The following is a 13,738-nucleotide window of genomic DNA, read 5'->3' on the forward strand; positions in this document are numbered from 1 at the left end:
CCCCAGGAGACAGAACACGGCGCTCTGGATCCACCCACCCGAGCCCGTCGCGCCCAGCTGGAAGCAACACAGCAGGGGGATGTGCTGGGAGTGTGGGTGACGGCTGGTAGGAGTAGGTTCAGCCCTGCGGCAGGGACAGCGCCCGATCAGACGGAGCCGATTTCTTCGGAGCTAGAGACTGCAGCTTGGCACGTGCAAATCATGTCGAAGCATCAAAGCTCCGAAGCGCCGAGTGGAGCCAACAGCGGGAAATGAATCTGCCTGATCCTGTCTGTGTTGCTGAAGTGCCAAACCCACCCACACGAACCTTTGAAATCCCTTGGTGGGTGCACAGCTGGGCCTGGCCCCCATGCAGCATCCCTCCCCCTGCCAGCACAGACAGCCTGCAGACCACGCTAACGCGAACTCTCGGTGCCAAGCTCGGCAACGTCGCTGTCTGCCAGGAGCACGGGCCCGGGTTAGGGGTGGGAATGGTGAAAGGTACACGGGGGAAGCTTAACAGCCGCCTCCCAGACCAGGACAACGAGCGCTGGCATCCACCCACCCGCATCTGTCATTACGCGCTGCAGAGGGAACGTGGGTGCCTGTTCCAGCCAGGCCAGCACCACGCTACATGGAGTCCGCAGAGCCCCACAAGTGTGGGTGACAGCATCAGTTCTCTGCGTGCCGCTCACGCAGGCATCTCTGCCTAGAGACCCTTCCTGCTTATACCAGCTTAGCTTTCTAGGTTTAATGAGAGCTTGCTATGGACTCACTGCTAGAGAGCCCCCCGTGAGCTGGGGTTGTGTGTTCAGTACAGGAGTTCTGGATCCCCACTGATGACTTGGTAATCTATGGTACATGGCCTCTGTTTATTGCACCCATAAACCAGAGGTGCCTGGAGCCAGACTCTCAGAAACCAGAGCTGCCAACTTTTGTGTGGCTCTGTCACGGATCCACCGGAGCTGTGCTATGCCCCAGCCTTTAACCAGTCCCTTCAGCATGCCAGACCCCCAAGGGGTCCACTCTTCCTCAACGGTCGGCCACATGGCTTCAACCCCTCCAAGACCGAGCCTCTGGGCTCGAGCCTGCCTGCTTCTCACTCTGAGCTCTGCCCGACAAGTCCAATGGAGGTAGACGCCTGGTCAGCCTCTCTAGGGATCAGTGCACCTCAGCAAGTATTTCAGTCTTTTCCAAACACAGTAGGTTTATTTGTCAACAGGAAATCCTTAGGCTAGCACAGACAGCCCATACTGGCCAATGCCAGGGTTCCATCCAGCCAAGGTGCTGTAGAATCCATCCTGGCTCGCTTTGACTGTGTGTCAGTTTCAGGTGAGGGCTGGACGCCTGTCACCTCTCCTCCAGTAAAGTCATGCTGGGTTCACACTGTTGGCCCACCTACTGGAATTTCCATCGTTAGGTGTCCAGGGTTCAGGCAAAATCTCTGCTCTCCCACCCCGGGACCAGCACTTTAGCCCTTCTGCACCCACAGAGTAGCCATGCCAAGGGGGTTGGTACTGAGCCCTATCTCTAGTTCATCAAAACGCTACTGAGAATTCCCACATTCATCACAGGCTCAATATGCAGCGTCGCTGGGAAATGACATAACGAGCTAATAGGGTGCCTGACAGCCAATGAGAACGCAGCTTTGGTCTGCTGCATTAGAAGCCTGGATTCGTAGAATATCAGGGTTGGAAGAGACCTCAGGAGGCCATCTAGTCCCACCCTCTGCTCAAAGCAGGACCAGGACCAACACCAACTAATTGCGGGGAGGGATAGCTCAGTGGTTTGAGCATTGGCTTGTTAAACCCAGGGTTGAGAGTTCAATCCTTGAGGGGGCCATTTAGGGATCTGTGGCAAAAATGGGGGATTGCTCGTGCTTTGAGCAGGGGGTTGGACTAGATGACCTCCTGAGGTCCCTTCCAACCCTGATATTCTATGATTAAATCATCCCAGCCAGGGCTTTGTCAAGCTGGGCCTTTCTAAGGATGGAATTCCTGTCCTAGCTTTGCATCGAAAGACCTCGTGCAGCTTCTCCATTACATACGCTATCAAATGAGGGAAACCATAGTTTATTCTGCTAGTTCAGAAGGCTGAGCAGGGCACTACCCGAGGACGTGAAAGAGCTGGGTTTTATTCTCTGGTCTGCCACAGATGTCCTATGTGCACCTGGGTGCTCATTTAGGCTCTCTGTGACTCAGTTCCCTACCCCACAAAATGGGGCTAAGAGCTCTGTGTTAGTTCACAGGGGGACACTCAGGATAAATACATTAAAACCTGTCAGGCACTCAGACACTACAGGAATGGAGCCAGGTAGGTGTGATTTCTAGATGAGGTCGGGGACAGGGGCAGAGAAACATTAAGAGCCCTTAGGGGACTTGCTGGGACTCGCACTCATGGCCCGGTAGTGTGAAGCACAAGCACACAAGCCTCACTATAGAGCCCAGTGCAAAGACTGGCAAATCCCTAGTCTACTCCCCATGAGCCCCACGGCGCACCTGCCAAATGCCAGAGCGTCACATGAGAAACGGACTGTGGCTGGTCTGGGGGGCATGTGCGCCCAGAGGAGAGCTACCCAGGGAAGGAGCATCATGAAGGTCAGGATCTGCTCTTACGGCCATGTTTTGTGAATACCAGCTGGACAGGGTCATCCTGGCATCTTCCTTTCAGAAGGCCCTTTGTGCCATCGAGTTAGGGGCTCCCCTCTCTGGTTCTTCTCTGTTTCCATCTGTAATGTTAGGGGCGGCAATTTCTTGCCTCCTAACTCCCATAGAAGTCCCTTTGGTACAGGGCATGGCTCTGTGCTTTTGGGTGAGCAATGGGGCTGGTGAAGCCAAACACTCATGGATGCAGACATGTGAGAGCCTGTGAGCATGCAGTTTTGGGAACACGTTTACTAGCTGCACAGAATCACACACACACAAAGCGAACGAACAGGCCAGCTGAGAGCTCCACAATGACACAGGAACAGGTCTCGTCCCTCTTTCCCAGCAGCCGTGGCATTTTGCCACTTCCCTCCCGCTTGTGCCTTTGGGGGAGGCAGGGCTGGGGAGTCACCTGCCAGAGCCACTCACCTGGGCAGGGAATGTTCTGCTCTGGGCTGCACAGTGACCATTAGATTCTAATTAGTAATTCCCCCAGCCCCTGGCGGTATAAATATGGCTCTGTCCTCCCCCGGGAGCCAGAGCACCAGCTTTGCAGCCCAGGCTCAGCTCCTCACTCGCCTGACACGACCACACAGCTCCTCCCTCGGGTTGGCAGAGAGAAAACTAAAGATGAAAAAGATCCTGGCTCTGGGTTTGCCAGCCCTGCTCTGCTTAGCTACGGGTAAGTCCCGAAACGAAACTCAAAGAGGGGAGATTTCCACCCGTGGTGGGGCAGAGCTTCAGCTGGTGCCAGTCCAATCAGCTGAGGTCTGGCCTGTGTTCTTTAGCGAGGGCATTTCCATTACAACCAAGTATCCTACCTAAAGGGCAGCCCGTGCCCTGGCGGAGGGACAGAGCCGCCCCTGAAAAGCCAGGCTGGCCCAGCGGTGACCTGCCCACAGGGGGATGAAATGAACCGGAGCAGGACAACAATGGGGGTTGGATGGTTCCAGGAGACTGGGAACGCACCTGTGCACTGAGTGTGGCCAGTCCATGGCTGCGTCCAGTCACTGCTCCGGCTGCTCGTTGCCTACTCTCCGTTTTCTCGCCTCTTAACAGCTGATCCTCTCCAGTGCAACGGCTGTTTCAAGCTGTTACAGGACGGCACCTGTAAGATAAGCCAATACACCTGCACGGCAGCTCCGGGCGAATCCTGCTTCACCCGCAAAATCACTTCTGGTGAGTGAGTGACTGAGGGTACATCGAGGCTGGGGCTGGAGGAGATAGGGGTGACCAGACAGCAAGCACGAAAAATCGGGACAGGGGGTAGGGGGGTAATAGGAGCCTATATAAGAGAAAGCCCCGAATATCAGGACTGTCCCTATAAAATCAGGACATCTGGTCATCCTAGGAGGGGAAATGTCCAGCTCAAGGAGATACACCCATAGGTCTGCTCCAGCTAGCACACGGACAGCAGACGCGTAGCCGGAGCGAGCGGCGGGAGGGGCCAGCTGCCCCAGTCCGATCCTGCCCACGGCGCCAGACACGAGTGCAGACAGTCCCCGCGTTTCTGTGCAGCCCAGTGAGCAAAAGATGCCCCATCTCTGGGGCGGTTAGCGCTGGGAGGGGAGAAGTGATCGCCTTACCCTCGAGTGACCTCTTGTGGCCTTGCCGGCTGTGGCAGTGGGGAACCGTGTTCATCCTTTAGGGTACGTCTGCCCTACGAGTGGGTCGGGGGCGGGAAGTCACGGGTCGGGGGAGAGGTCCCCAGGCTAGCTCTGACTGAGCGCGCACAGTGAGACATGAGGGGCTAGGCCCCACCAAGTCTACATGGCTAGCGTCTTGGGTGGGCACTTACTCAGGGGGGCTGGCCTCTCCCGCTGCTCGCCCTGCTGCGGCTACCCTGTATGCTCGCTGGTTCGGCGCTCGGGGAATGTTCCCCCAGGCTGGAAGTTCCACCCTTCGTCCATGACGGTGACTGGGACACTGGGGCAGAGGAGAGGGGTGGGGGAGGCCTCTAAGGACAGAGAAGGGTCCTGAGCTGCGGGAAGAGGGTGACAGAGGAGCCCCGGCTCCTGAGAGTCAACAAATGGGAGGGCAGCTCACTTGGTGGATTCCCCTGGCACTGGGAAGAGGGGTCTGTCCCTGGCACCCAGCCCTGGGGGCTCAGGTCTCTTTCCCTCTGTAGAGAGCCAGATCCTGCGGGTGGAGCGGGGCTGCACTGCAATCTGCGACGACCTAGTGTTCAACTACTACGACTACAAGGAGACCACCCAGTGCTGCACGGACAGACCCTTCTGCAATGTCCACAACCCCTGGCCCCAAATCCCCAAGTAGGATTAAGGGGAGGGCGGGGTTCTGGGGCAGCAAGAAAGCTACATTCACCCTTCGCCCCAGGCCTGGCTCTGGGTTATTCCCCAACTCTCCTCTCCTGATTTAAAACCCGTCAGGACCCAAGACCGTCCCCTGGCGTCACCCTCAATCACACACTCCTGCCATCAATTAACTATAATTAAATTAGGGAATGAGCTCTGCCCACTGGCCCTGCCCTGCTTCGCCCCGGCCCCTCCCCTGCCTTGCTGCCCTCCTCCCATCTTGCTGCCCCAGGCTCAGCACCCAAACTCTCTTGTGCTTTGCTGCTGTTCTATAGTTAAAGGTGACACACTCCCCCGCAGCTGTCATTTCAGAGCCTCCGCTGCTGACCCATGAGAGTATTAAGGGGCAGGGCTGGATTTAGGGGCAAGTGTCCCAGGGGACCGCCTGCGGTGCCAGGCTTTGGGGTCACCAGGCTCGGGGGGCTGTTTTTATGGTTAGCAACAAAAGGGAAAGTCGAATGTTTGAAGTGACATGTTTCAGGTATTCCTGAGGAGATTCATTTTGCATTAGCCTCCTAGAACAGTGGTTCTCAACCTATTGTGGGCCGTATCCTCGTTACGTGGGCTGCATCCAATATTACCTGTATGGCTCTGAGGATGTCACATGGGCCGCAGCTCTGTGCTGATCGGACTGCAAGCAGCCTGGGGGATGCAGGTTGATAAACCACTGTCCTAGAATTTTCTGGACCTTTGTAGAATCTCATGGAACTTTGCAGACTTCCTGAAAACGACAATCTCCTCGACCCTCCTAGAATGTGGTCAGCCACGCCCTCGCGGGTATATAAGGGGAGGGCCATTGTCAGGCAGTGAGATATAAGAACAAACTAAAGTGAAGCAAGAGCCCATCTTGCTTTGTTGTGTAATTCATAGAATCATAGCATATCAAGGTTGGAGGGAACCTCAGGAGGTCATCTAGTCCAACCCCCTGCTCAAAGCAGGACCAATCCCCAACTAAATCATCCCAGCCAGGGTTTTGTCAAGCCTGACCTTAAAAATGTCAAAGGAAGGCAATTCCACCACCTCCCTAGGTAACCTATTCCAGTGCTTCATCACCCTCCTAGTGAAAAAGTTTTTCCTAATATCCAACCTAAACTTCCCCCACTGCAACTTGAGACCATTACTCCTCGTTCTGTCATCTACTACCACTGAGAACAGTCTAGATCCATCCTCTTTGGAACCCCCTTTCAGCCACTTTCAATTGTGAAAGCATACTTGTGTTTTAAGACTTGAGTGTAAGTAGCGACTAATAAAGGACATATTTAACGGGACGCCAGAGATATCTATCGAACCCCTATCTACGCAACAGAATAAAAGAAATACGGTTATTTCTTTTGCCATGCTTAACATGTAATGTTTGATGACTTTCTAAGACTGCGGAACAGACTTTTGCTCTTCCCAATACTGTCTGTTTTCCCCCCTAGAAAATAAAAGATGCCCCCAAAGAAGCCTTCAGGAGCTCAGTACAGGAAGCGAAAGGCTCAGTTACAATCTAGTTTACAGCAAGGGGCAAATCTGAACCAAAGGACTAGGGTTACAGTCTTAGGATGTTAACACTATTTAATACTGGACCACCCAGTGTTGGTGCACAGTTCCATTTCTTGATGTCAGTACATTTCAGTTATTCTTAAAATTAAAAAGTTTCTATATTCTCAGAGCAAACTAATTTTTTTTATTTGCTTATATAGGACATGAATAAATACATAACCTAGGGTGCAAATTTATCGTCCTCTCTGCCAGGGATAAATCATGCATCAAAGTCATGAAATGGGCTATAAATGCAATAAAAAACAAGGGACTCAAAAGTTTAACAAAGGGAGGGGAGCGCTGAAGAGGTTCTTCGCCTTGGGTGCCATTTAGTCTAGGGCCCTGTTAAGGGAGGCCCCTCTCCCCAGACATCACTCTATGCAGGGTGGGCAGTTTTCCAGCTTTGGAGGCTACAGTGCAGAGGGGGCATGGAGCTTGCCAACCAGTGGAACCACTCAATTCCCACTCCGTCCTCCATGCGTCCCTGTACACTAGGCCCCAGCAACACCCTAAGCCTGGTGTCTGCTCAGCACAGACACCTGACAACTGTAGACAAGCCTTAAGACGGATACCCAATCCAAGTGAGACACACAGAAAGACAGACAGAGCATGCTGCCAGCAGGACAGCCGCCTTCTCGCCGCCAGAGGAGAGGGATAGCTGGGTTGACGGGAACTTACAAATGATTGCAAAGAGACACGGTGAGCGAGGGACTCTGGTGGTGACAGACAAGCTTTCAAGCTACACAGAGTTCTTCGGGTCTGGGAAAGGTTCACAGAACATCCCAGCTAAATACAAGGTGGAACAGATTGTTTAGCATAAGTAAAAAGAAAAGGAGGACTTGTGGCACCTTAGAGATTAACAAATTTATCAGAGCATAAGCTTTCGTGAGCTACAGCTCACTTCATCAGATGCATCTGATGAAGTGAGCTGTAGCTTACAAAAGCTTATGCTCTAGTAACTTTGTTCGTCTCTAAGATGCCACAAGTCCTCCTTTTCTTTTTACAGATACAGACTAATACGGCTGCTACTCTGAAACTTAGCGTAAGTAGTTAACATTTTCTAAGGGACCATTGATGGTGAAGACACCCATTAACGCCCCTGCAGTCACAAGATAAAAGATGGAATTAGTAGATTACAGATTGTTGTAGTAAGTCTTATAAACAGGTATATCACTGGACAAATGTACCATGAAACCAATGATCTACCTGAGACGCATCATGATCTTTTCATCCTCTGGACAGGTGACCTAAACTTTCTCATATATTTCCACTACACCTTCAACCACCACCACCCATCCATCAAACTCTCTCTAGAGCACTCCTGCACCAGTATCAGCTTCCTGGATTCAATTGCTCAAGCGGATGTGGTGTCCTACAGACACAACTATGTACAAGAAACCCACAGATCACCACACATACTTTCACAGATCCAATAATCACCCCAAACACACCAAGAAATCTGATCTACTGCCAGGCACTCAGATACCACAAAATATGGTAGAAAGGAGGAGAAAGTCCAGGATACACACTAAAAACTGCCTTTGCCGAACAAGGACCCCCCAAAGCAGTACATCAGGTACTCCTGGGGGAATTCTGTGCCACTGCACAGTCTCACTGTGTCCCCCGCAGATTTCTTTGCTGCCCCGCAGAAAAATGACTTTCTGGCAGGGAAGGAAAGAGAAGGTGCAAGAGCAGTCACGCATCACTCCCTAGCTGCGCTGGTACATCTTTTCAGGCACTGGGAGCAGCCAGCAGAGAGATAAATCGCTGCAGGGCTGGGGACACCCCAGCCAGTGGCTCCTACCCTGAGCCAGGATCCTGGCTGGGCTGGAGGCAGGAGAGGACAGGACTTCCTCTTCCCCTGCAAGTGGTGGCTGGGGCGGTGTCAGACCCACCCCCAGAAACCTCCCGCAGCTGCAGGAAGCTCAGCATCCTCCCCACATCGCTCTTCAGCTGTGGTGGGAGGGGTCACTGTACCAGGCACTGTACAGACAGAGCTGTGGGGAGGGTGTCTTGCTCCCCCTTCCACCCAACCCCCATGCATCCGGACCCCCCATACCTGGACACCCCTGCCAAGCCGGTACATCCAGAACCCCCCTAGCCCTCCATAACCAAACCCCACCCCACTGAACCTCAACCCCTGCATCTGGAGAACCCCGGCACCCAGACCCCTTCGTGCAGCCAGTGGCCTGTGCTCCCCACTGCCATGCTGGACCCGCTGCATTTATTTATTGACAAATAAAACTTACAGAATTTTTTTTTTTTTGGTGCAGAATGCCCTCAGGAGTAATCAGTGGAACCACCCAAATACCCCGAGAGAACTTGCTTCAATATTTTCAATTACTCGCCTCTTTCACCAACAGAAGTTGGTCCAATAAAAGATCTTACCTCACCCACCTTGTCGATTTAATATGGTTGGTAAAAAAAGGAGGGATGTAGCCCAAAGACCCAGCCTAAGAGTGGTTGGATCCAGATGTTATGCCCAGAGGGGAAGCCAGGCCTGTTACCTGAGGGGTGCACTCAAGAGGGACAAAAAGGGGTCTACGGTGCAGTTTGCCTGGTAACCATAATGCACGTGCTCCAGATTGCTCTGCACCAGCCATCTGGCCTCTTCATTGCTTACCACTCCTCCAGCTTTTGGATCATCTGCAAACTTCATCAGGAATGATTTCATATTTTCTTCCAGGACACTGACAAAAGTGTGACATAGTGTAGTAGGGCCAAGGACCAGAACCTGCAGGACCTCACCAAAACCACACCCATTCGACGAGGAGTCCCCATTTACAAGTTACATTTAGAGACCTAGCATTTAGCCAGTTTTTAACCCATGTAATATGTGCCCTGTTGATTTTGTACTGTGGTTGCTTCTTAATCAAAATGCCACTTGGCACCAAGTAAATGCCTCACTAAAGTCTATTACATCAACACGATTGCTTTTATAAATCCACTCTAACATAAAAAAAGGTCAAGATCTATTTTCCATAAATCCATGTTGATGGTCATTGAATTCTTTCTGCATCAAGTCCCATATCAGCCATTCCATTATTCTGCCTATTTGTTTCTGACCCTGTACATTACACTCAGGTTTACTTTCAAGCTTTTCTCCGCAACCACAAGGGCTATAAACTCGCCTTTCATTTTTTGAGTTTTGGTTTTTAAAAAAAAGCGAGATTCCCCTGTAATCATTCAACTCCAGCAAATGAGAAACGACAAGCTAGACTCACATTTCATTATAAGCTGTCGGGTCCTTACTAGCCATTGCTCATTCCCAATCTCTGAATTGAGAGCTAGCTTCAGCATTAACCAGCTCCCACTCTGACCTGCTGTTCATTTCCTGGGAGAAACAAAGGAGTCGACCAGTCAACCCTTTAAGTCCACTCACCAGGCAAAGCTGGAACTACGGGTCCACTGCTAGCCCCTCGTGTCAAGGGACGGGTCCAGAAGAAACAGCAGTACCTTCTGCGTCACCCCCACTTGCAGCAGCTAAGCATTCCTTGGAGCATCCAGCCCCATCCTGCCTGGCCTGCAAGAGCTAACAGCACAAGGTGGTACGGCCATAGACCACACATCACTCAGCTGGATCCTTCAGGAGTACAGTGGAGGATGCCCTTGCCAGCAGTAGGTTCCAGCCTTGCTTTGGGGTGCAGACCCCTCCCACTGCTGTTATCCATACAAACACTCAGCTCTATCAGCAACAGTCCCCTTCATCAGCGACAGATGGAGCCAGAGTCTAAAGCACTTGGCCACAGTCTCTCTACGGTGCAAGCTCAGAGCTCTGGTTCCAGGTCTCTGCTACGGTCCTGGTGCTGGCCCAGACTTCTCTGCTGGGTCTCGGCTGCCCCTGGGTCTGGTCCCCGAGTTGAGTTCAGGCTGTTCTGCGCCCTGCTCTCTCTCACAGCCACAGCAGCATACAACCCTCTGCTGCCCCTTTCCTCCCCCCGAAACCCCCATGTGAAATACAAAGGGCACCACTCATCCGCCCCATTCAACCCCTCGGAAACCAATCAAGAGCTTCCTTCGCTCCAGGCTCTGGCTGATCCTCATTTGCAGCCCGGTGCTGGCTCTGGGGCTGTTTCCCAGCCCTGAACTGGCTCTCCGCCACCTGCAGCAGGAGAGTGGGCCACAAGCAACTGGGGCAGGAGTTCATCAATTCCAAGGCCAGAAGGGACCACTGCGATCATCCAGTCTGACCTCCTGTAGAACAGGCCAGAGATCTGCCCCGAAATAATGCCTAGAGCAGAGCTTCCAGAAACATTTCCAATCTGGATTCAAAACTTGTTAGTTATGAAGAATTTACCCTGAGCCTTGGTAAATTCTTCCAACAGTTAATTCCTCTCACCATTAAAAATGTACACCTTATTTCCAGTCTGAATTTGTCTAGCTTCAACTCCCAGCCACTGGATTGTATTATACCTCTCCCTGCTAGACTGAAGAGCCCATTGTTAAACAACTGTTCCCCATGTAGACACTTATCGACTGTACTTAAGTCACCCCTTAAGCTTCTCTTTGGTAAGCTAAATTGACTCAAGGAGCTCAGTCAACCACTATAAGGCATGTTTCCTTTGACCATTCTCATGGCTCTTCGCTGAACCCTCGCCAATTCATCAACATCCCTCTTGAGTAGTGGGCACCAGAATTGGATACAGGATTCCAGCAGTGGTGCACCAGTGCCAATTACAGAGGTAGAATAATCTCTACTCCCACTCAAGGGTCTCCTGTTTATGCATCCCAGGATTGCATTAGCTCTTCTGGCCACAGCATCACACTGGGAGCTCATGTTGAGCTGATTATCTATGTAGGCTATTCGGACTAGGGCTCACACCCACCAGCCCATCCCTGGCCTTGGAGCCCAGGGGTGGATCCATTGTGCAGAGCTCCCCAGTCCTCAAGGGTGGCTGGCTGCTCTTGGGCACCGGCAGCCACCCTTGCGCTCTCCCCAATTCCATCATCAGGTGCCAACTGGAGCTTGCAATGGCCAGACCCTTGTTCTCCATCTTTAGCTGCACACTGCACTCTGGCCAACTCATCTCTCCACAGGGTTATCCTGGCATCCTCCGTTTAGGAGACCCCTTGGGGCATGGAGTTAGGATTCCCCTATCTGGTTCTTCTCTGCTTCCATCGGTAATGTTTATGTGCTGCAACTTCTTTCCTCCTAACCCCCAAAAGGAGGATGCCAGGATAACCTTGTGGAGAGATGAGTTGGCTGGAGGGTGGATGATCAGGGGTCTGGGGCACATGCCTTACAAGGAAAGGCCAAGGGAACTGGGCTTGTTTAGTCTGCAGAAGAGAAGAGTTGAGGGGGGATTTGATACCTGAAGGGGGGTTCCAAAGAGGATGGAGCTAAGCTGTTCTCAGTGGTGGCAGATGACAGAACAAGGAGTAATGGTCTCAAGTGGCAGTGGGGGAGGTCTAGATTGGATATTAGGAAAGACTTTCACTAGGAGGGTGGTGAAGCACTGGAATGGGTTATCTAGGGAGGTGGTGGAACCTCCATCCTTAGAGGTTTTTAAGGCCCATCTTGACAAAGCCCTGGCTGGGATGATTTGGTGGGTGTTGGTCCTGCTTTGAGCAGGGGGTTGGACTAGATGACCTCCTGAGGTCTCTTCCAACCCTGATATTCTATGATAAAGGTCTCTCTTCTATTGGCCATGGCTCTGTGCGTGCGGATGGCTGGACGGGCAGGCAGCACGTTTGGGAATATAGTTATTTGCTTCACAGAATTGCATCTGTTGATCATTGACCCTGACCTGATCTTGGTTTTGAGTAAAACACAATCTATTTGTTAAGTATGCATATAGAAATAACAATGAAGGTTATTATTGCAACTGTAACAGCCAGTAGAAGAACCAAAATGCACATATTAAAAATTGGCTTCGGTTTAAGCACTAAGGGCTTAGAGTGAGGTCTCATTGGAATAAGTATTATGTGCTTAAGCGAAGATTATGAAGTTTAGCAATATGCATCTTGTGATAGGTCAGCAATGCATTTTGTGATATATGCGTAAACCACAAACAAGCAGATGCGTACTTTTGCAATGAGTTAACAATGGAGCTGTCTGCATTGACATATCAAAACTATGGGGACATTAATTGATGCAAGTGCTTGCATCGGTGGTTGGAAGTTTAACTGTGGTACTACCAGGCTGAATCCTTATCAAAGATGGACCCAGACATGAGAGGGTAAAATAGGAAAATGTGATTATCCAGCCTGCTGTTGGGGCACCAGGGGATGACATGAGACAGCCTGTCAGGATCCCAACAAGGGCAGTCAGGGCCAAAGATCAGAGCAGGGGCAAACCTGAGGTTGGAAGTAGCAGAGGAGTTCACAGCCAGGGTCAGTCCAAGTCAGGAGGCAGAATCCAAATCAAACCGAGGTCAAAGCCTGAACTTCAGGAGCAAAGAGCAGGAACCATCATGGCAGCTGGAGGACCGCCCCCTTGGGTTTATATAGAGTAGACAGCCAATCAGAAGCCTTGAGGCTGCTGCCTGTCAAACGCTTGAGGTGGATCTTTCCATTGATCTGCGTCCATAGCAGATCATGGGAAGTAGAGAGCAAACTGGTCACAGTGACTACTGGGTGGCAGGCTGGAGCTGCTACCTACCTATCAGCTCTATGGACCTGGGTTCTGGGGCCTTATACAATGGATGGAAAGCCTGGCCCTGTGCCCTTCTCCTAGGGTGAGCTCCAGTTACACTTTGTTTCCAATGGTCCATGAGGTTATAAGTCCACACAATGAAATACTGTAAGTTTGAACAAAGCAGGAACTTATGTACATTGATTTTTCTATTACTTCAGGTATATTTGTCTGTACCATCTCAAGCTTATAAAGTTTCTGTGTCCTTCACCAATTGCATCTTCTCACTTACCTGTAAGCAGCTGCCTGGAAAAGAGCTGGTTATTTGTGACAAGTGCATGCTTCACCCCAGTGCATACTTTTATCATTGTAATAACTGATCTGATTTTTTTTCTTAATAAAATAGAACCCAACAGGCCAACCGACAGCTCCACAGTGACACAGGAACAGGTCTCACCCCTCATTCCCAGCTGCTGTGGCATTTTGCCACTTTTCCTCCCACTTGCACATTTGGCAAAATGTCCCTGTGGGGGAGGCAGGGCTGGGGAGTCACCTGCCAGAGCCACTCACCTGGGCAGGGAATGTTCTGCTCTGAGCTGCACAGTGACCATTAGATTGTAATTAGTAATTATCCCAGTCCCCGGGGGTATAAATCCATCTCTGTCCTCCCCCGGGAGCCAGTGCACCAGGTTTGCAGCCCT

At 51.5% G+C, this 13,738-nt stretch overlaps 1 protein-coding gene across 1 annotated transcript; it reads left to right on the forward strand.

Moving 5' to 3' along the window:
- Nucleotides 1-3,137: 3,137 nt before the first annotated feature.
- On the forward strand, nucleotides 3,138-4,901 carry LOC140901554 (urinary protein 1-like). Its single transcript, XM_073320599.1, has 3 exons — nucleotides 3,138-3,306; nucleotides 3,684-3,803; nucleotides 4,753-4,901. The coding sequence occupies exons 1-3, from the start codon at nucleotides 3,138-3,140 to the stop codon at nucleotides 4,899-4,901; spliced, it is 438 nt and encodes a 145-aa protein (XP_073176700.1).
- The last annotated feature ends 8,837 nt before the right edge of the window (nucleotides 4,902-13,738 follow it).

This window comes from Lepidochelys kempii, chromosome 22 (assembly GCF_965140265.1).
Source record: "Lepidochelys kempii isolate rLepKem1 chromosome 22, rLepKem1.hap2, whole genome shotgun sequence".
Taxonomy (NCBI): Eukaryota; Metazoa; Chordata; order Testudines; family Cheloniidae; genus Lepidochelys; species Lepidochelys kempii.

Excerpts from the sequence above, each read along its gene's own strand:
- LOC140901554 (XM_073320599.1), top strand. The coding sequence starts at position 3,138 with ATGGCTCTGTCCTCCCCCGGGAGCCAGAGCACCAGCTTTGCAGCCCAG. Across the intron at positions 3,307-3,683 it reads CCTGCTCTGCTTAGCTACGG|CTGATCCTCTCCAGTGCAAC; the intron begins GTAAGTCCCGAA and ends GCCTCTTAACAG. Across the intron at positions 3,804-4,752 it reads CACCCGCAAAATCACTTCTG|AGAGCCAGATCCTGCGGGTG; the intron begins GTGAGTGAGTGA and ends TTCCCTCTGTAG.